General features: G+C 59.1%; 1 protein-coding gene across 2 annotated transcripts in view; it reads right to left on the reverse strand.

Annotated features, from left to right (window-relative positions):
- Nucleotides 1-23,203, reverse strand: part of UNC5A (unc-5 netrin receptor A) — a 75,322-nt gene that overhangs the window by 27,643 nt on the left and 24,476 nt on the right. For both annotated transcript variants that reach the window (XM_048860896.2, XM_048860895.2), the window contains exon 2: nt 10,590-10,811. In XM_048860896.2, the coding sequence (XP_048716853.1) occupies nt 10,590-10,811 (222 nt within the window). The remainder of the gene's footprint in view (nt 1-10,589; nt 10,812-23,203) is intronic.

Genomic DNA, 23,203 nt, shown 5'->3' on the forward strand with positions numbered 1-23,203 from the left:
AACCGGCCCCAGGACGGACCCTTGGGGCACTCCGCTTGATACCGGCTGCCAACTAGACATGGAGCCATTGATCACTACCCGTTGAGCCCGACAATCTAGCCAGCTTTCTATCCACCTTATAGTCCATTCATCCAGCCCATACTTCTTTAACTTGCTGGCAAGAATACTGTGGGAGACCGTGTCAAAAGCTTTGCTAAAGTCAAGGAACAACACGTCCACTGCTTTCCCTTCATCCACAGAACCAGTTTTCTCGTCATAGAAGGCAATTAGATTAGTCAGTGTGATACAGCATGGCCAAAAGGCAGCAGGAGAGTGATCTAGGAGAGAGACGTAAATCCCAGGATGAGGAGAAGCCTCATTCCCTGTAGAGGGAAGAAAGATTTCTATAGATTAATTAAAAGCACCTGAAGCCAATTAGAGCACCTGAACCTAGTCACCTAATAAAATCCCCCTGCTTCAATCAGCCAGGGGAAGGAGCAGGAGCAGTTTGAGCAGAGGAGAGTTTGGAGAAGTGCTGTGGCTGGCTAGAAGACCAAGACCCTAGGTAAAGAGACACCCGGCTTGTGCAGAGAGAGGGGGCAGGAAGCCCCACAAGCTGAAGAGCAGAAGAGGGAAGTAGCCCAGGGGAAGGAAGCACTAGTTCAAGTGGTTCACCACTATCCTTAGGGCCCCCGGGCTGGGACCGGAGTAGAGGGCAGGCCCAGGTCCCTCCCTCTCCACTCCCCTTCTCTGGGTTACTAGTGGGACAGTAGATACCCTAGTTCAGGGGCAGGAAACTGCACCCTGAAACCCCCCCCCCAAGAAGAGGAAGCGCGGGGACCCATCACAATTGTACTGGCAATTTGCCACATCAGGCATGACTTGCCCTTGGTGAATCCATGCTGACTGTTCCTAATCACTTTCCTCTCCTCTAAGTGCTTCAGAATTGATTCCTTGAGGACCTGCTCCATGATTTTTCCAGGGACTGAGGTGAGGCTGACTGGCCTGTAGTTCCCAGGATCCTCCTTCTTCCCTTTTTTAAAGATGGGCACTACATTAGCCTTTTCCAGTCATCTGGGACTTCCCCCGATCACCAAGAGTTTTCAAAGATAATGGCCAATGGCTCTGCAATCACAGCCGCCAACTCCTTTAGCACCCTCGGATGCAACTCGTCCGGCCCCATGGACTTGTGCACGTCCAGCTTTTCTAAATAGTCCCGAACCACTTCTTTCTCCACAGAGGGCTGGTCACCTCCTCCCCATGCTGTGCTGCCCAGTGCAGCAGTCTGGGAGCTGACCTTGTTCGTGAAGACAGAGGCAAAAAAAGCATTGAGTACATTAGCTTTTTCCACATCCTCTGTCACTAGGTTGCCTCCCTCATTCAGTAAGGGGCCCACGCTTTCCTTGACTTTCTTCTTGTTGCTAACATACCCGAAGAAACCCTTCTTGTTACTCTTGACATCTCTTGCTAGCTGCAACTCCAGATGTGATTTGGCCTTCCTGATTTCACTCCTGCATGCCCGAGCAATATTTTTATACTCTTCTCTGGTCATTCGTCCAATCTTCCACTTCTTGTAAGCTTCCTTTTTGTGTTGAAGATCAGCAAGAATTTCACTGTTAAGCCAAGCTGGTCGCCTGGCATATTTACTATTCTCTCTACACATTGGGATGGTTTGTTCCTGCAACCTCAATAAGGATTCTTTAAAATACAGCCAGCTCTCCTGGACTCCTTTCCCCCTCATGTTATTCTCCCAGGGGATCCTGCCCATCCATTCCCTGAGGGAGTCAAAGTCTGCTTATCTGAAGTCCAGGGTCCATATTCTGCAGCTCTCCTTTCTTCCTTGTGTCAGGATCCTGAACTCGACCATCTCATGGTCACTGCCTCCCAGGTTCCCATCTACTTTTGCTTCCCCCACTAATTCTTCCCGGTGTGTGAGCAGCAGGTCAAGAAGAGCTCTGCCCCTAGTTGGTTCCTCCAGCACTTGCACCAGGAAATTGTCCCCTACATTTTCCAAAAACTTCCTGGATTGTCTGTGCACCGCTGTATTGCTCTCCCAGCAGATATCAGGGTGATTGAAGTCTCCCATGAGAACCAGGGCCTGCGATCTAGTCACTTCCGTGAGTTGCCAGAAGAAAGCCTCATCCCCCTAGTCCAGTGGTCTATAGCAGACTCCCACCACGACATCACCCTTGTACATCACCCTTGTTGCTCACACTTCTAAACTTAATCCAGAGACTCTCAGGTTTTGCTGCAGTTTCATACTTGAGCTCTGAGCAGTCTTACTGCTCCCTTACATACAATGCAACTCCCCCACCTTTTCTGCCCTGCCTGTCCTTCCTGAACAGTTTATATCCATCCATGACAGTACTCCAGTCATGTGAGTTATCCCCCAAGTCTCTGTTATTCCAATCACATCATAATTCCTTGACTGTGCCAGGACTTCCAGTTCTCCCTACTTGTTTCCCAGGCTTCTTGCCTTTGTGTATAGACACTTGAGATAACTCGCTGATCCTCCGGCTTTCTCAGTATGAGGCAGGAGCCCTCCCCTCTTGCGCTCTCCTGCTCGTACTTCTCCCGGTATCCCACTTTCCCACTTACCTCAGGGCTTTGGTCTCCTTCCCCCAGTGAACCTAGGGGTCCTCCAGAGGCTGTTCCAAAGCTGGGACGTAGCACCATCCAGTGGACCCCTGGCACCTCCCCCCAGCTCTGTCAGTGCCCCTCAGGCCCGACCTGCAGCCCCCGCTACCCCAGGCCTGGGCACAGCTGGCCAGCTATGCTGCTGTATCTCAGTGACTGAGGGGAGCTCAGACCTCTCCCCCTTGTTCCCCGGCTCCTCTCCCCCCGCGCAGAGTGCTGCATACACAACCCACTCACCGGTGTCATGGAGTGTGCAGGAGTCCAGGCCCTGCACCCCTCTTCCTGGGATTCACTGAGTCTCTCAGCCAGCCAGTAAAACAGAAGGTTTATTGGACAACAGGAACACAGTCCAAGACAGAGCTTGTGGGTACAAGCAGGACCCCTCAGTCAACTCCTTCTGGGGGAGCAGGGAGCTTAGACCCCAGCTCTGGGGTTCCCTGTGTTCCTCCACCCAGCTCCAAACTGAAAACTAAACCCACCCAGCAGGTTCCCTGCTGCAGTCTGTCTTCACATTCCTGGGCAGAGGTGTTACCTCCCCCTCCGCCTCCTGGCTCAGGTGACAGGCTCTCAGGTCTCCCATCCCCAGGGCACATTCCCAGGTCAACACTCCCCCCTCCCTGCTGAGTCACATCGTCACATCTCTCCCCCCTTCGAGACTGAACTGAGCGGGGTCACTGTGACCAGTGACCTGGGGATGTTCAGGGCCCCCTCTCCGGGACAGCGCATCCGCTATCAGGTTGGCACTTTCCTTCACGTGGACCACGTCCATGTCGTAATCCTGCAGGAGCAGGCTCCATCTCAGGAGCTTGGCATTGGCTCCTCTCATCTGGTGCAGCCAGGTCAGGGGAGAGTGGTCGGTGTAGACGGTGAAGTGCCGCCCGAAGAGATAGGGCTCTAGTTTCTTGAGGGCCCACACCATGGCCAGGCACTCCTTCTCGATGGCCGCGTAGTGTTGCTCCCGGGGTAGCAACTTCTTGCTCAGGTACATGATGGGGTGTCTCTCCCCCTTTTCATCCTCCTACATTAACACAGCCCCCAGTCCCGTGTCTGAGGCGTCGGTGAACACCACAAAGGGCTTGTCAAAGTCTGGGTTTGCCAGAACTGGGCCACTGACCAGAGCCTCCTTCAGCGCCCGGAAAGCCTCCTGGCACTGCTCGGACCAGACCACCTTGTCTGGCTTCCCCTTCTTGCATAGCTCAGTGATGGGGGTGGCTATGGCGCTAAAGTGAGGCACAAATCTTCGGTAGTATCCTGCCATCCCAATAAAGGCTTGGACCTGCTTTTTGGTGTGGGGAGCGGGCCAGTCTCTGATCACCTCCACCTTGGCTGGTTCCGGCTTTAGGCGGCCGCTCCCCACCCGATGGCCCAGGTAAGACACTTCCGCCATCCCCACCTTGCACTTCTCCGCTTTTACAGTCAGCCCAGCCCCCTGGAGTCGGTCCAGCACTTGTCTAACCTGGGACACGTGGTCCTCCCAGGTCTGGCTAAAGACACAGATGTCATCAATATACGCCACGGCAAAACTCTCCATCCCCCTCAGGAGCTGGTCCACCAGGCGCTGGAAGGTGACAGGCTCTCCCTTGAGGCCGAAAGGCAGGGTCAGGAACTCATGGAGCCCCAGAGGGGTGATAAAGGCCGATTTCAGCCGGGCATCTGCATCCAGCGGCACTTGCCAGTAGCCCTTTGTAAGGTCCATGGTGGTGAGGTACCGAGCTCCTCCCAGCTTGTCTAGGAGCTCGTCCGGCCTGGGCATGGGGTAGGCATCAGATACAGTGATGGCATTGAGCTTCCGATAGTCCACGCAGAACCGGACCGACCCGTCCTTTTTGGGGACCAGCACCACCGGCGAGGCCCAAGGGCTGGCCGATGGCTGGATCACCCCCAAAGCCAGCATGTCCCGGACCTCTCTTTCCAGGTCCTGAGCAGTTTTCCCTGTGACTCGGAAGGGGGAGCATCTTATCGGCGGGTGCGACCCTGTCTGCACCCGGTGGACCATCAGATTAGTGCGTCCAGGCTGGTTGGAAAACAGCTGTCGGTACGGATGCAGCACCCCCCTGACCTCAGCTTGCTGGGCAGGGGTTAGCTGATCCGAGAGGGGAATTGTTTCCAGGGGGGAATCAGCTCCGGTCCCAGGGAATAGATCTACTAAAGGGTCATCTCCCTGCTCCTCCCACTGTCCACACACGGCCCACACCACATTCCCCCTGGCATAATATGCCTTCATCATATTCACATGGTACACCCGGCGGTGGTGCGCCCGGTTCGACAGCTCCACCACATCGTTTACCTCATTGAGCTGCTTGACGACCTTGAAAGGGCCCTCCCAGGCGGCCTGTAGTTTGTTCTTTCTCACAGGGATGAGAACCATCACCTGATCCCCGGTGGCGTAGGCACGGGCCTGCGCCGTGCGGTCATACCAGGCCTTCTGCTTCCTCTGGGCTCTGGCCAGATTCTCCCTAGCCAGGCCCATGAGTTCAGCCAGTCTCTCTCGGAAGATCAGGACATACTCCACCACTGACTCTCCATCGGGAGAGGCCTCCCCCTCCCACTCGTCTCTCATCAGGTCCAGCAGGCCCCTCACCCTCCTGCCATATAACAGTTCGAAAGGCGAAAATCCAGTCGACTCCTGGGGCACCTCACTGTACGCGAACAGCAGGTGAGGCAAGTACTTGTCCCAGTCCTGTGGGTGCTGGTTCATAAAGGTTTTCAGCATCATCTTTCGCGTCCCATTAAACCTCTCCACCAGCCCATTGGACTGGGGGTGATAAGCTGAGGCCCAGTCATGCCGGACCCCAAATTTCTCCCACAAGCACCGGAGCAGGGCCGACATGAAGTTGGAGCCTTGGTCTGTCAAGACTTCCTTGGGGAACCCCACTCGGCTGAAAATGGTCAGGAGCGCATCGGCCACGGTGTCTGCTTCAATGGAAGCTAAGGGCACTGCCTCGGGGTAGCGGGTGGCAAAATCTACCACCACCAGAATGTATTTCTTCCCCGACCGGGTCGTCCTGCTGAGAGGCCCCACGATGTCCATGGCCACCTTCTGGAAAGGCTCCTCTATGATGGGCAAAGGTCTCAAAGACGCTTTCCCCTTGTCCCGGGCCTTCCCCACCCTCTGACAGGGGTCACAGGATCGGCAATACTGCCGGACCGTGGTAAAGACCCCGGGCCAGTAAAAGTTCTGTAGCAACCTCTGCCGGGTGCGCCGGATTCCCTGGTGCCCTGCGAGGGGGATGTCATGGGCCAGGGACAGGAGCTTGCGGCGATACTTCTGGGGGACCACCAGCTGCCTCCTGATCCCACAGGACTCTACTTCCCTTGTGGGAGCCCATTCTCGGTACAGGAACCCCTTCTCCCACAGGAACCTCTCCTGGCAGCCTCTCCTCATGGTCCGTCCCACACTGAGGTCGGCCAGGTCCCTGAGCTTCCGCAAGGAGGGATCTTTCCTCAACTCGGCCTGGAACTCAGCGGCTGGGGAAGGGATGGGGACCGGTTCCCCCTCAGTGGCCAGGTCTGAGGCCTCCGCCTCTCTGAGCCGTGCCCCTCGGCGCTCCCTCCCCACCAGGGTAGGGTCCTGAGCCTCCGGTGTGGTACCCTCCCCAAGGTCAGGGCGTAATGCCCATCGCCGGCTCTGGCTACGGGTCACAACCAGGGCGGTCTGGGGCTTGCTTGGCCAGTCCTCTAGGTCTCCCCCCATCAAAACTTCAGTGGGCAAATGGTGGTGCACCCCCACATCCTTGGGGCCCTCCTTGGCCCCCCATTTCAGGTGTACCCTTGCCACGGGCACCTTAAATTGGGTCCCGCCCACCCCTGTCAGGGTCAGGTAGGTGTTGGGCACCACCCGATCTGGGGCCACCACCTCAGGCCGGGCCAGCGTCACCTCCGCACCCGTATCCCAGTATCCATTGACCTTCCTCCCATCCACCTCCAGGGGAACAAGGCACTTTCTCCAGAGAGACAACCCCGCGCCCACCCTGTAAACCGAGCACCCTGAGTCCAGAGCCTCCAGCCCTCTGGCGGAGCTGGCCTGGGGTACTCTTCCCTCCTGCGCAGGTGGTAAACTGGTAGCCCCCCTTTCCTGGGTCGTCTGCCCCTCGTCCAGCTGAGTCCCTACCCAGTTAACCCTGGGTAGATCATAGGATCATAGAATATCAGGGTTGGAAGGGACCTCAGGAGGTCATCTAGTCCAACCTCTTGCTCAAAGCAGGACCAATCCCCAATTTTTGCCCCAGATCCCTAAATGGCCCCCTCAAGGATTGAACTCACAACCTTGGGTTTAGCAGGCCAATGCTCAAACCACTGAGCTATCCCTAGGTTGGGTCTGCTCAGTTTGTCCCTGAGCCCGGGGCACTGGGACCATACGTGGCCTCTCTGGCCACAGTGATAGCAGCTCAGGTCACGTTGGTCCCCTCGAGCGGGTCGGAGGGGCCCGACGCCAGGCGTTCCCCTTTGGAGGAGGTTTTCCCTATTTCCCCGCTGGGAGGCCCCCTGGTGACTCTCTCTCTGCATCGGGGGGGGCCTGTCCTTTTGGGACTCCTCCCGGCTACCCCCTGACCGACTGTTCACAAACTCGTCGGCCAGCTGCCCTGCGTGCTGGGGGTTCTCGAGCTTTTTGTCCACCAACCACAGTCTCAGGGCGGAAGGGCACTGTTCATACAGTTGCTCCAGTACAATTAGGTCAAGCAGGTCCTCTTTAGCTCGGGCCCCAGCTGTCCACTTGCGGGCATACCCCTGCATCCGTTGACCAGTTGTAGGTAGGTGACCTCAGGTGTTTTACGCTGACTCCGGAACCTTCTCTGGTACATCTCGGGGGGTCAGCCCAAACTCACGGAGCAGGGCCTGTTTGAACAGTTCATAGTCCCCTGCCTATGCCCCTGTCATTCGGCTGTACACCTCCACGGCTTTGGGGTCCAGTAAGGGGGTGAGGAACTGGAGCCTGTCTGCAGGGTCAACCCTGTGCATCTCGCAGGCATTCTCAAAGGCCGTCAGGAAGCTATCTATGTCCTCCCCCTCCTTACGCTGGGCCAGGAAGCACTTATCAAAGTTCCTTGCAGTCTTGGGTCCCCCCTCACTCAGCGCAGCCAGGGCCCCACTGCTCCTCAGCCTGGCCAGCTCCAGTTCATGCTGTCTTTGTTTCTCCTTCTCCTGACGTTCCCTCTCCTTCTCCTCCCGCTCATGCTGATGTTGTTTCTCCTCATGTTGACGTTGTTTTTCATGATCCTCCAGCTCCCTCATTTTCATCTCCCTCTCTCATTCCAGCCGCCTCCGCTCCAGGGATGGGGAGCTCCGCCGGGAGGATCCCCTGCTGGGTGCCGGGGTCAGGGTGCCCTCGGTATTCGCTGGGCTTCCCCCAACCCCTCCCCCAGGCCTAGGTAGGAAGGGTCTCGGGATGTCCTCAGCAGCAGTCTGACCCCTCCCAGCGCGGTCAGGCCCCAGGACCCACACTGCGTCTGCCGGGCGGCTTCCCTCAGGGACAGGGATCGGGTCATCCAAGCGATCCCTCTCCTCCAGCTGGGCAATCAGCTGTTCCTTGGTGGACCTCCCGATGCGCAGCCCCCTCTGCCTGCACAGCTCCACCAGGTCACTCTTCAGGCGTTTAGCGTACATCTCCCTGCTGGCCACTCGCAGGCTCGGCAGCTTTCTACGATTTCCAGGAAAAGCCCCTTGTGTGCCAGTCCTTCTTGAGGTCACCACCTCTTTGCCAGGGTCGAGCTGCAGACTCCTCCGCCCCTGGGACCGCTCGCTGCAATCCCCCGGGGGACCCTGTTACTGCAAAAGTCCTTCTCTCTGGTCACACACTCCCAGGGGTTAACCACCCCCGGAACCCTCTCTCTCTGAATCTTCAGCATGCCTGGTCCCCGTCAATCCCCCTTCATTTTACTGTTCCCCAGTCACTTACTGCAGGAAGCGCCGTTCACGGGGTGCAGTACATCCCACCGCTGCCACCAGTTGTCACGGAGTGTGGGGGAGTCCAGGCCCTGCACCCCTCTTCCTGGGATTCACTGAGACTCTCAGCCAGCCAGTAAAACAGAAGGTTTATTGGACAACAGGAACACAGTCCAAAACAGAGCTTCTGGGTACACCCAGGACCGCTCAGTCAAGTCCTTCTGGGGGAGCAGGGAGCTTAGACCCCAGCCCTGGGGTTCCCTGCGTTCCTCCACCCAGCCCCAAACTGAAAATAACCCCCCCCAGCAGGCTCTCTCCTGTAGCCTCTGTTCACATTCCTGGGCAGAGGTGTCACCTCCCCCTTCCCTCCTGGCTCAGGTGACAGGCTCTCAGGTCTCCCATCCCCAGGGCACATTCCCAGGTCAACACTCCCCCCTCCCCTGTCACATTGTCACAGCCGCTCCCTCTGACACAGGCTGGCTGTGGCAGCCCCCCCCCCCCCCCCCCCCCCCCCCCCCCGCCTAGCTCAGCTGCTGTCCCCGCCAGGCTGCAGAGACACCTGCCCTCAGCCCCGGGAGAGCCAGCAGCTGCAGGAGCAGATGGAGCCTCCAGCGGGGAGGAGGGACAAGCCCAGGAGGACGGTGCAACGTGGAGCAGGGCTTCCCCCAGCTGCTCTGTGCAGCCTGGCCTGGGCGCAGCCACCCAGGAGCCTGCATGGGAGGGCGTCACAAGGACACCCCCGAGCAGGGGGCTCCAGAACAAGCCATCCACACCCCGGAGTGGGCACAGTGTAGCCACCCCCACGGACTTGGAAGAGCGAGCGGGAGGGGGGCAGATGGGAGCCCCGCAGTTTGCAGGCCAGGGACCCCCTGCCGCTGCCTGTGTCCTGCCCCAGTGGGCCGTGCACGGCGCGGCTCTGCACAGAGCAGCCCTTCCACTCCAGGGACCCCCGTGCTCCGCCCTAGCGCCAGCAGGGGGCAGCGCGGCACTTTGGTGCGGAAAGGCCGATTTCCCGGTTCCCAGGCCCAGCCCCGGTTGTGCAGGGGCTGATGGCACCTTGGATCGTGGGCACTGAGAGATGCCATGGCTGGGGCGGGGCCTTTTTCCCCGGGCAGCTCTGAGTGGGACCGGCCAGGCTGGCATGGCCCGGTTCACAGGGGAGAAGCACAGCGCTGCCATTTAAGGAGACCCTCTGACTCACTGCCCCGGGGGGCTCCCACTCCTGGGCACTTACGCATTCACAGTGCAGGCTTCATACCCCCCACAAACCAGCCCAGCCCTGCATGCCAGGACACGGCGCCCCCCAGGCTGTGCAGTGATGGGGCAGGGGACAGAGCCCACCCAGCTGTGCCGTCCTCCAGGCCTGGGCAGCGTCAGGCCAGTGAGCCGACAGCAGGCTCTGCGCTAGGGTGTGATGCCCCGCAGTGCTGCAAGGAGCTGGAGCATGGCCTGGCTGCCGGCAGGTTCCCTGTGCCACGGGACAGGCCTCATTCTGCCAGCGAACGCAGGGTCCGGCCATGTCGGGCCCAGAGCTGGAGCATGGGCTTGACCCGCTGCCTTCCCCATGTAGCCATGGGACGAGCCCAGACACCCACGCATGCCGCACTCCCAGCCCAGCCTCCTCACGACATGGCACACACACCCCGGCTCTGCTGCCCTGGGCCTCTCCAAGGCTCTGGGACAGCAACTCCTGGGACTCCTCTCCCCTTAGGGCTCCTCCTTCCAACCCCAGCTCAGCCACCCCCAATCTCCCTCACCCGGCCCCCACTGCTCCTCCAGCCTGACCGAGGCAGGCATGTCCCGATGTTACAGCCTGGCCACCCTGCACTGGGGGCACGTGTCACGCAGGGACCAGCAAACTCATCTCACTTGTGTCAGATTCACCCCAGACCTGGGGGTGCCTGGAGCCAGTATCAGATCAGCCCAGCCCTGGCCAGCTCACAAGGTCTCCGATCGGGCACAAGGGGTGCAGGGCACCAGCTCTCTCTGCTTCCGGCCCTGGGCATGGCCAGCTGAAGGGGTTTCGCTGCCCTTGCTGATCCAGCCCCGATGCCCAGGCCCCAGCCCAGCCTGGCTGGTGCTGCCCTTACCAGTGCCCTGATCCGTGCTGCGCTGCGTGACGTGCTCGCCCTGGTGCACCCACTCCCCGTTGCACTTGAAGTAGATCTGGGTGGCGGGCGTCGCCCTGCAGGCCAGGCTCACGGGCTTGTTCTTTACAATGTAGACATCTTGGGGTTCCAGCAGGAAGCGGGGCAGCAGGTCCGAAGAGGCCCCTGGCATGGGGTTGGCCACTGTGGCGCTCTGCTGGGCACCTGGCAGGAGAGGAGAGAGGCTCAGAGCCCCCCAGGGACAGGGAGATGGGGCAGGGAGCCAGGCTGCGCCCTAGAGTAGCCCCAAGGAGAGCATCTGGGGCAGCACCCAGCCTTTGGAGTCACCAAGTCCAGGGCCAGCAGGGACCCTGGGCTCACCCCATCTGACTGGAGAAGTCACAGGCCAGGGACAACCCAGAATCACTCCTAGAAAAACTCCTCAAATGATGGAGAATCCACCAGGACCTCAGGAAATCCCCTCCCTGTTAAAAATGGGCCGCTACTGCCAGTCTGAACTCATCTGCCTTCAGCTTCTGGCCCCTGGGCCTGCTCAGCCCTTTCCCTGTGGGATGAGGGGCCCATTAGTGAGTATTTGTTGCCCATGTAGGTCCTGACAGACTGAGACCAACTCACCCCACAACTTTCTCTTTGGTAAGCTAGATCGATGAATCCCCTGGAGTCTGTCATGCTAAGGCGGGTTTCTAACCCTTTCATCATTCCTGGGGCTCATCTCTGACCCCCCCAGCTTTGCCAACATCTTTCTTGAACTGCGGGCACCAGAACTGGGCACCGGATTCCAGCCGCGGTCGCACCAGGGAAAATCACCTCTCTGCGCCTACTCTTGATCCTGTCCCCAGCAGTGCTCTGGGCACTCACGTTCAGGTGATTCTCCACCATGGCCCCCGACCTTTTTCAGAGCCCCGCCCCCACCCCCCGGAATGTATGGCCGCCGTTCCTGGCCCCTGGTGTACACAGTTACGTTCAGCCGTGTGCCGTGCAGCGTTCATGAGGGATCTGGGGGCTCTGTATCACTGACCTGGGCTCTTCACTACTTCCCATGCCCTAGGTTGGATGCCAACTGCCAGCTTTTTCAGGGGTGATTTTATGTCTTCTCCCAGGTCATTGATGAAGACGTTCCATGGGCAGGGCCAAGAACTGACCCCGCAGGACCCCACTAGCATGCCCCTGTGCCGTGACAATCCCCGTTACAGTTACTTTTGGAGACCCAGTGCATGGCCAGGCTTTAAGCCACCTAATGTGGCCACTTTCATTTTCTCTCATTGTCGTTTTCTAATCAGGACGTCGTGTGGCACCCAGTCTCTGATGTCAACAGGACCCCCTCTGGGAACGGCCCCTGGAATCTCCTGAGCAAAGACACGAAGGGACTTTGGCAGGGTCTGGTTTCCATAACCACATGCTGATTTGCAATCATTACATTCCCTCGCTGGGGCTGGCCTCTCCGCCAGCCCCTCACGTGGAACGCCGTCTGCCCTGCCCAGAGACACATGCAGCTCTGCCAGTGCCAATCCAACCCAACCTGCTGCCCCAGCTCCGCCGTGCCCCTCAATCCCAACACGCAGCCCCCTGCTATCCCACACTGGTTGGGGACACGGCGTTTGCTTTAGCCCAGGATTTTCGCCTGGCAGAGCTCAGTGTGGACGCGAGGCTGCACGTTCTCGCTGTTTTACACCTGTCACCACTGCGGGCTCTGCCACCCTTCCTCAGTTTCATCTGTGCAGCCCAGCTACGGCGAGGTTCCCGGGGCCGAGAGGCGGGGTGACAACGTGACCGCCCCCCCAGGACAGCAAAGCCGGCAGTTACCGAGCGCAGATGCGGGTGACAGGCAGAGAGCACAGTGCCAGGACAGGGGGGTTCACAGACTCCTCCAGGAGCAGGCTCTGGGCAGAGCCTGGAACAAGCCCCCCCAGGGCTGGGTCACAGTCCTGAGTAGCTGCCTCCTGCTGCCCCAGCCGGCGTGGGGGGGTCACCTGGCTCCATCAGCTGCCCCCACCCTGGCTAATTCATCAGCGCAAAGCCCAGCAGGGTGTGACGAAGTGGGACTCTTCTTAATGTTTCCTCTGAATAATGTGGGGGTGCCTCAAGTTTCCCCTAGGCAGTTCTTAATTATCTAGGAGGTGGGATAAGGGTGTATGATCATTACAGAGCCCTACAGGTGAGGTGTGTGCAGGAGTCTGGACACAGAGAATGGCCGACACCCTGTTTCCTGGCCACTGATGGCCTGGGCCCTTCCCCCCTGCAAGGTGAGAGCTAAAGGGTTGGAGAACAAAGGAATCCGGTGACCTCCTGGCCCGGGAAAGGGACAAAGCCCAGAGGAGGAGGGGCTGGAGGGAGTTTCAGTTTGGGGCTGGCTGGGACATGGAGTGAAGGGCAGACGTGGTTGTCTGGCTCACTGCCCCCCAAAATGGACCCAGCTGAGGGGTCCCGTTCTCTGCACCTACAAGCTCTGTGTTAGACCATGTTCCTGTCGTCTAATAAACCTTCTGTTTTACTGGCTGGCTGAGAGTCCCGTCTGACTGCAGAGTTGGGGGGCAGGACCCTCTGGCCCCCCCAGGACCCCGCCTGGGCGGACTCGCTGTGGGAAGCACATGGAGGGGCAGAGGATGCTGAATGCTCCGAGGTCAGACCCAGGAAGGTGGAGCCAGGGGAGCTGTGTGTCCTGCAGACAGGCTGCTCCCAGAGAGGAGACTTCCCCAGAGTCCTGCCTGGCTTCCTGGGGAGCAGTCCCAGAGCATCGGCCGGGGACGCCGGGACACAGGGCACTCGCTGAACCCGGTGTCACCCCCAGGCTGCACTTAACGTCGTGTGAGCTGCAGGGTCCGCGACTCACTTCTCTGGCACCCACAGCGCTGGGCAGGCACCTGCTCATGCCACCACAGGGAGAGGTCAATGCCCATGCCTGGGCGCTGGAGCCGTGGGGGAGCCGGGCTGTGCTGAGCCTGGAGCAGCATCGGGGATCCCAACATGGGGGCTGCGTAGCTGGACCCCCCGGAGCCCACAGGGAGGAGCTGTTCCTTCACTGGGCAGCTCCTTCCCACCCCAGCAGGGAACTGGCCCCACCAGCCTAGGGAGGGGGCTCAGGAATGTCTGAGAGCCCCTGGGTGACAGGGCTGGAGTGGGGCATGGGATGCCCATCGCTAAGAGACCTGCACCCGGCCCCTCCCCTGACCCTCACGCAGCAAACATCTGTTCCTGGACACCCCCAGTCAGCCCATGCCTGCACCTGGACACTTCCCACCCCCCCGCACAGCACATTACCTCTCCCCCTTGGCCTGACCCCAGGGAACAGGAGTCTGGTGCTGCCCCAGCCAGGGGGGCATCCGTCTGTCTGTCCCCACAGCCCAGCCCAGCCCCCCCTGCACTCACCAGGCCACCCCGCAGGGTCCTTGGCTGCAAGGGAGTCCCGCGGCCCAGCCCAGCCCGGCGTTCTCAGCCCCAGCTGGCTGTCAGCGCCAGGCCCTAGCTCAGACTCCCTAAAAACAGCCCTGCTGCGGGCAGGCCTGCGGGGAGCCGGGTGCCGTGGGGACAGAGCCCTTCCCTCCGGTGCCGGAGAAAATGCCCCAGCCAGCATTGCCAGCGTGGGTGGTGCGGAGGGCACGGGGGAGCACAGTGCCCCACACAGCCACCAGCCTGGGGCCCGGCACTGGGGCCGGGCTCTGGGCTCCTGTCCGGGGGGTGCCTGGGCAGGGGGCAGGCTGGGCACGGAGCACGGGCAGGTGCCTATGGGGCAGAGCGCGCCGTCTGTCCCTAGTGAGGGGAAGCCGTCTGCCTCACCCTGAAAGCAATGCCTGGGCCGGGGGGTCCCTGGGGGGATGGGGGAGTCGGGCCGAGAGATGGAGCTGGGCTCTACCACGGGGCTAAGAATGGGTGACCGGGGGGGGATCCAGTACCCAGGACCCCCCCATCTGGTTGCCTCCCCTCCAGCCAGCCCCCTGCCCCGGAAAGAGTTACTAAAACTGCCCTAAGCGGTTGATTAACAAATGATAAACTAGCGATTGTGGCTCCGAGCTGTAATTGCTGCTGCTAATTGGCTGGTTAGGATTTAATCAGCAATTACATGGAGTGCAGGGCAGTAATTAGATGCCTCCTTGCACAGGCCCTGGATCCAGCCCCCGTTCTCCCAAATCACGCACAGTCGCTCAGAGAGGCCTGGGGGCTGCACACACAGATGATGGGGGCCTAGAGTTGGGATACAGGAGGGTACACAGAGAGCCGGGGGAGGGGGCAGGGACAGGGTGGGGGAGCACAGACAGGCTGGGGACAGGGTGGGGATGCACAAATGGGGGGTCAGGACAGGGATGCACAGATGGGGAAGGGGCATGGAAGGGGCACACAGACAGGTTGGGGGCAGGACAGGGGTGCACAGATGGGGAGGGGGCATAGAGGAGGGCACACAGACAGGTTGGGGGCAGGACAGGGGTGCACAGATGGGGAGGGGGCATGGAAGGGGCACACAGACAGGTTGGGGGCAGGACAGGGGTGCACAGATGGGGAGGGGCATAGAGGGGGGCACACAGACAGGTTGGGGGCAGGACAGGGGTGCACAGATGGGGAGGGGACATGGAAGGGGCACACAGACAGGTTGGGGGCAGGACAGGGGTGCACAGATGGGGAGGGGGCATGGAAGGGGCACACAGACAGGTTGGGGGAAGGACGGGGGTGCACAGATGGGGAGGGGGCATGGAAGGGGCACACAGACAGGTTGGGGGCAGGACAGGGGTGCACAGATGGGGAGGGGGCATGGAAGGGGCACACAGACAGGTTGGAGGCAGGACAGGGGTGCACAGATGGGGAGGGGACATGGAAGGGGCACACAGACAGGTTGGGGGCAGGACAGGGGTGCACAGATGGGGAGGGGGCATGGAAGGGGCACACAGACAGGTTGGAGGCAGGACAGGGGTGCACAGATGGGGTGGGGGCATGGAAGGGGCACACAGACAGGCAGAGAGCACAGTGCCAGGACAGGAGGGTTCACAGACTCCTCCAGGAGCAGGCTCCGGGCAGAGCCTGGAACAAGCCCCCCCAGGGCTGGGTCACAGTCCTGAGTAGCTGCCTCCTGCTGCCCCAGCCGGCGTGGGGGGGTCACCTGGCTCCATCAGCTGCCCCCACCCTGGCTAATTCATCAGCGCAAAGCCCAGCAGGGTGTGACGAAGTGGGACTCTTCTTAATGTTTCCTCTGAATAATGTGGGGGTGCCTCAGTTTCCCCTAGGCAGATGGGGAGGGAGCATAGAGGGGGGCACACAGACAGGGGCAGGCCAGGGGTGCACAGATGGGGTGGGGGCATGGAAGGGGGCACAGAGACAGGTTGGGGGCAGGACGGGGGTGCACAGATGGGGAGGGGGCAAAGTGGGCATGCACATAGGGGGCAGGAAGGGGAGGCTTCCCTGCAGTATATTTGTCTTTGCCCCTTTGCTGCATTTGCCCCCAGCTCCCCATGGGGCGGCAGGCCATGGGGAGGGCTCTGAAGCAGCAAGGGGCCTGTCCCTGCCCCTCGGACACGTTGCTCGTGGGGCTGGTGGGCTGGGCTGGGCTGTGTGGGCGGCGCTGCCCCCTGCTACCCCAGGCGCTGAATGGAAACGGGCAGCATGAGCCACGTGGCAGGGCCCAGCCACAGGGCGACGTCGAGCGGGGTGCATTGGCGGGCAAGGCCCGTTATCGATCCTGATGCTGCCCGAGCCCCCCAGCCTCATAACAGTCTGTGCTGGCTGGGGGGAGGCGGGAGGGCGGACAGCATGGGCAGTGCCAGGGACAGCTGTGCACGGTGGGAACGCTCAACTCCCCCCCTGTGGCCCCTGGGCCAAGCCTGAATGCCACGGGGTCCCCGGGCGATGCTCTGGAACTGCTCCCCACGAAGCCAGGCAGGACTCTGGGGAGTCTCCTCTCTGGGCGCAGCCTGTCTGCAGGACACACAGCTCACCCGGCTTCCACCTTCCCAGGCCTGACCTCGGAGCATTCAGCCTCCTCTGCCCCTCCCTGCGCTTCCCACAGCGAGTCCGCCCAGGCGGGGTCCTGGGGAAGCCAGAGGGTCCTGCCCCCCAACTCCGCAGTCAGACGGGACTCTCAGTCAGCCAGTGAAACAGAAGGTTTATTAGATGACAGGAACATGGTCTAACACAGAGCTTGTAGGTGCAGAGAACAGGACCCCTCAGCTGGGTCCATTTTGGGGGGGCGTGAGCCAGACAACCCCGTCTTTCCTTCACTCCATGTCCCAGCCAGCCCCAAACTGAAACTCCCTCCAGCCCCTCCTCCTCTGGGCTTTGTCCCTTTCCCGGGCCAGGAGGTCACCAGATTCCTTTGTTCTCCAACCCTTTAGCTCTCACCTTGCAGGGGGGAAGGGCCCAGGCCATCAGTGGCCAGGAAACAGGATGTCGGCCATTGTCTGTGTCCAGACCCCTGCACACACCTGCCCTCTAGGGCTCTGCAATGATCATACCCCCTTATCCCACCCCCTAGAGACTTAAGAACTGCCTAGGGGATGGCATGCGGAACGCAATGCCATCCACAGCCTCAGAAACAACTCTGACATCATAATCAAAAAGGCTGACAAAGGAGGTGCTGTTGTCATCATGAATAGGTCGGAATATGAACAAGAGGCTGCTCGGCAGCTCTCCAGCACCACTTTCTACAAGCCATTACCCTATGATCCCACTGAGAGTTACCAAAAGCAACTACAGCATTTGCTCAAGAAACTTCCTGAAAAAGCACAAGATCAAATCCGCACAGACACACCCCTGGAACCCCGACCTGGGATATTCTATCTACTACCCAAGATCCATAAACCTGGAAATCCTGGGCGCCCCCTGACAGCAGGATTGTCTGGCTATGTAGACTCCCTCCTCAGGCCCTACGCTACCAGCACTCCCAGCTACCTTCGAGACACCACCGACTTCCTGAGGAAACTTCAATCCATCGGTGATCTTCCTGATAACACCATCCTGGCCACTATGGATGTAGAAGCCCTCTACACCAACATTCCACACAAAGATGGACTACAAGCCGTCAAGAACACTATCCCCGATAATGTCACAGCTAACCTGGTGGCTGAACTTTGTGACTTTGTCCTTACCCATAACTATTTCACATTTGGGGACAATGTATACCTTCAGATCAGCGGCACTGCTATGGGTACCCGCATGGCCCCACGGGATGCCAACATTTTTATGGCTGATTTAGAACAACGCTTCCTCAGCTCTCGTCCCCTAAAGCCCCTACTCTGCTTGCGCTATATTGACGATATCTTCATCATCTGGACCCATGGAAAAGAATTGAGGAATTCCACCATGATTTCAACAACTTCCATCCCACCATCAACCTCAGCCTGGTCCAGTCCACACAAGAGATCCACTTCCTGGACACTACAGTGCTAATAAACAATGGCCACATAAACACCACCCTATACCGGAAACCTACTGACCGCTATTCCTACCTACATGCCTCCAGCTTTCACCCTGACCACACCACACGATCCATCGTCTACAGCCAAGCTCTGCGATACAACCGCATTTGCTCCAACCCCTCAGACAGAGACAAACACCTACAAGATCTCTGTCAAGCATTCTTACAACTACAATACCCACCTGCAGAAGTAAAGAAACAGATTGATAGAGCCAGAAGAGTTCCCAGAAGTTACCTACTACAGGACAGGCCTAACAAAGAAAATAACAGAACGCCACTAGCGGTCACCTTCAGCCCCCAACTAAAACCCCTCCAACGCATTATTAAGGATCTACAACCTATCCTAAAGGATGACCCAACACTCTCACAAGTCTTGGGAGACAGGCCAGTCCTTGCCTACAGACAGCCCCGCAACCTGAAGCAAATACTCACCAACAACCACATACCACACAACAGAACCACTAACCCAGGAACTTATCCTTGCAACAAAGCCCGTTGCCAATTGTGCCCACATATCTATTCAGGGGACACCATCACAGGGCCTAATAACATCAGCCACACTATCAGAGGCTCGTTCACCTGCACATCCACCAATGTGATATATGCCATCATGTGCCAGCAATGCCCCTCTGCCATGTACATTGGTCAAACTGGACAGTCTCTACGTAAAAGAATAAATGGACACAAATCAGATGTCAAGAATTATAACATTCATAAACCAGTTGGAGAACACTTCAATCTCTCTGGTCACGCAGTCACAGACATGAAGGTCGCTATCTTAAAACAAAAAAACTTCAAATCCAGACTCCAGCGAGAAACTGCTGAATTGGAATTCATTTGCAAATTGGATACTATTAATTTAGGCTTAAATAGAGACTGGGAGTGGCTAAGTCATTATGCAAGGTAGCCTGTTTCCTCTTGTTTTTTCCTCCCCCCCCCCCCCCCCAATGTTCTGGTTTAACTTGGATTTAAACTTGGAGAGTGGTCAGTTTAGATGAGCTATTACCAGCAGGAGAGTGAGTTTGTGTGTGTATGGGGGTGGGGGGGATGTGAGAAAACCTGGATCTATGCAGGAAATAGCCCGACTTGATTATGTAAAGAGTTGTCACTTTGGATGGGCTAGCACCAGCAGGAGAGTGAATTTGTGTGGGGGGGTGGAGGGTGAGAAAACCTGGATTTGTGCTGGAAATGGCCCACCTGTTGATCACTTTAGATAAGCTATTACCAGCAGGACAGTGGGGTGGGAGGAGGTATTGTTTCATATTCTCTGTGTGTATATAATGTCTGCTGCAGTTTCCACGGTAAACATCTGATGAAGTGAGCTGTAGCTCACGAAAGCTCATGCTCAAATAAATTGGTTAGTCTCTAAGGTGCCACAAGTACTCCTTTTCTTATTGTGAAGAGAGTTGTCACTTTGGATGGGCTATTACCAGCAGGAGAGTGAGTTTGTGTGTGGTGGGGGGGTGGAGGGTGAGAAAACCTGGATTTGTGCTGGAAATGGCCCAACTTGATGATCACTTTAGATAAGCTATTACCAGCAGGACAGTGGAGTGGGAAGAGGTATTGTTTCATGGTCTCTGTGTTCACATCTGATGAAGTGAGCTGTAGCTCAGGAAAGCTCATGCTCAAATAAATTGGTTAGTCTCTAAGGTGCCACAAGTACTCCTTTTCTTTTTGCCTAGGGGAAACTGAGGCACCCCCACACGATTCAGAGGAACCATTAAGAACAGTCGGTGAGGATGTGAGGCAGCAGGGAGGGGGGAGTGTTGACCTGGGAATGTGCCCTGGGGATGGGATACCTGAGAGCCTGTCACCTGAGCCAGGAGGGGGAGGGGGAGGTAACACCTCTGCCCAGGAATGTGAACAGAGGCTGCAGAAGGGAACCTGATGGGGGGGTTTAGTTTCAGTTTGGGGCTGGGTGGAGGAACGCAGGGAACCCCAGGGCTGGGGTCTAAGCTCCCTGCTCCCCCAGAAGGACTTGACTGAGGGGTCCTGGGGGTACCCACAAGCTCTGTTGTGGACTGTGTTCCTGTTGTCCAATAAACCTTCTGTTTTACTGGCTGGCTGAGAGTCTCAGTGAATCCCAGGAAGAGGGGGGCAGGGCCTGGACTCCCCCACACTTCGTGACACATGCAACATAACAAGATGAATAAACCCCACTTCCTCACACTGAGCCAACAGCAGCCCGGCCCAAGGGGTCGGCCCAGCGGGGGCAGAGGCAAGTCCAGATGCACCCTGTGGCCCAAGGACCCTGCTCCAGTTTGGGCTGAGCCAGGCCCAGCAGGGGCAGCCGGGGACATCCCCAAGCCCCCCAGGAACACCCAGCCTGGTGGGGCGCCTGCTCTGGGATCTCGCGTCCCTCTGGAAAGGGCTCTGCCGAGGCAGCCCGGGTGGGGGGAGCCGGGCACCTGGCCCTGCAGGAGAGCTCTCCTCAGGCTGCTCCCCGACCGGCCGGCCACGGGAGGCCTGCGCTGAGCCTGCTGCCCACAGCCCTGCCCGCTCCGCCAGCCGGCCCCCCAGGGAGGGGACGCTGCTGGAGCAGAACCAGCAGCTCCCCGCTCCCAGCTGCAAGCCCCGGCCCTGCCACCCACGCATGTCAGCCACCAGGCCAGGCAAGTCGCTGCAGCTAATTTCCACGGAGACATAAGCAGCAGCCCTACCGCGCGGTAATCCCCATCAGCACTCCACAGCCTCACCGGCAATTCATTCAATTAACCCCCCTGTTCTGGGGAGAAAGGCATTTCCCAGTCACAGATTTAACGACCCCCAGCTGCAGCCTGGGAAGCCGGGGACTCAGCCGCACGCACGCACTGCGGTTTCACCCACATGTACACACACTGCTGGCTTACACGCACACACACGCACGCCCACTGCGATCTCACACGCACGCCCACTGCGGTTTCACCCACATGTACACACACTGCTGGCTTACACGCACACACACGCACGCCCACTGCAATCTCACACGCACGCCCACTGTGATCTCTCTCACACACACACACACTCTACGATCTCACACGCACGCACACACAATGATCTCACATGCACACACACTGCAGTTTCACCCATACGTACACACACTGCTGTCTCACATGCACTGCAGTCTCACACATGCTGTGACGGAGTGGGACTGTTCTTGATGTTTCCTCTGAATAGTGTGGGGGTGCCTCAGTTTCCCCTAGGCAGTTCTTAAGACTCTAGGGGGTGGGGTAAGGGTGTCTGATCATTGCAGAGCCCTAGAGGGCAGGTGTGTGCAGGGGTCTGGACACAGAGAATGGCCGACACCCTGTTTCCTGGCCACTAATGGCCTAGGCCCTTCCCCCCTGCAAGGTGAGAGCTAAAGGGCTGGAGAACAAAGGAACCCGGTGACCTCCTGGCCCAGGAAAGGGACAAAGCCCAGAGGAGGAGCAGTAGGAGAGAGTTTCAGTTTGGGGCTGGCTGGAGACATGGAGTGAAGGGCAGACGTGGTTGTCTGGCTCACTGCCCCCCAAAATGGACCCAGCTGAGGGGTCCTGTTCTCTGCACCTACAAGCTCTGTGTTAGACCATGTCCCTGTCATCTAATAAACCTTCTGTTTTACTGGCTGGCTGAGAGTCCCGTCTGACTGCGGAGTTGGGGGGCAGGACCCTCTGGCCCCCCCAGGACCCCACCTGGGTGGACTCGCTGGGGGAAGCGCAGGGAGGGGCAGAGGAGGCTGAATGCTCCGAGGTCAGACCCAGGAAGGTGGAAGCAGGGTGAGCTGTGTGTCCTGCAGACAGGCTGCTCACAGGAAGGCGACTGCCCCAGAGTCCTGCCTGGCTTCCTGGGGAGCAGTTCCCGAGCATCGGCCGGGGACGCCGGGACACCTGCACACACACGGTGGTGTGGTCTCACACACGCACACTGCACGCAGGCCGCACTGCATGTCAAGTGACCAGAAAACACGCACCCTGCAGCCACCAGTTGCAAAGCACACACTACACATTAAACACGTGTGCACACCCATGCGCCCAGCACTGCCCAGCCAGAGCCCCAGACGTTCTCCTGCTCGGGCCAAGCAGCTGGCGAGTTACAGCCAGGTGCAAACCCAGTCACAAAGGTTTCAGTCAGCACAGCCGTAAAAGAACCTCAGCCCCGCCGGGCTGTGCCTGGCTCCCCAGGCTAACGGGCCAGTTGTTCTCCAGGGAGTGGGGCTTTGCTCACATGTGACATGAGTTTAGCGGTCTCTGCTCTAAGTCCCCACTGGACATCCAGCCACATCACTTAGACCAGTCCCCCAACGTAGCTCAGGAGAAACCCAGGCTGGGCAGGCAGGGGGCTGAGGGGACCAGTGGAGCTGCTGGGGGGAGCCCAGGGCTCAAGCCAAGGAACTGCCCCAAATCCCTCCCAGAGCCAACCTGCCAGAAAACCTCCGGGTTGGATTTGCAGATTGCCAGCGGCAGAGGCTCCCACGTGCCCGGTCAGTGGCTCTGGTGGTCATGGACCCAGTAACGTGGGTCTCTCACCGGCTGGTGCTGGGACCTTGGCCCTAGCTCAGCACGGGGGCTGGGCTTCCACAGCTACCTTCTCATGGCACTTACACTGCACGCAGCCGTCACGGGGTGGGCTCAGCTACCAGTGGCAGGGCAGCAGGATGGCAGTGCTGGGCACATGGACCCCACCCACACAGGGCTCAGCCAGCCACCCACAGCTCACAGGCACACACATTCCTGCGGGCAGTGCCAGTCAGGGGAGCCCCATGGCTCCCAGACCAGCTTGTCGGCATCTCCCAGGCTCTGTCCTTGCTGCTCCCTGGAGACATGGCTCCTGGCAGCAGCCCCAGGCAGGGGGGTGCAGGGGGGCACCTGGTTGCTGCCCAGGGGAACGGACTCAGGTGGGACACGCGCCCAGTGTGGGAGGCGCCAGTCTCAGGATGTGCAGCTGGCAGAGGACCTGGCCTCATCAGGCCAGAGCTGCTCCCCCATGTGGGGTTCCAGGCTCGCGTGGGGCTGGCACTGGAGAGGGCTTTGCCCAGAAACAGATGAATGGCTGTGCCAGCGGCCCAGCACTCCCAAGAGACCCTCCAATAACAACCCTCCTCACGCTGCCCCGTTGGCCCCCCTTCGGCCCCAGTGCTTAGCCAAGAGTGGCAGCCTGGCGGGGCTGTTCCCATTGGGACAAGTCAGTGCAAGGAGTCTGCCTGCTCCAGGGGATACTGTGTAGCCACGAGGAACAGGCACTC

The sequence above is a fragment of the Caretta caretta genome, chromosome 8 (assembly GCF_965140235.1).
Source record: "Caretta caretta isolate rCarCar2 chromosome 8, rCarCar1.hap1, whole genome shotgun sequence".
Lineage (NCBI taxonomy): Eukaryota > Metazoa > Chordata > Testudines > Cheloniidae > Caretta > Caretta caretta.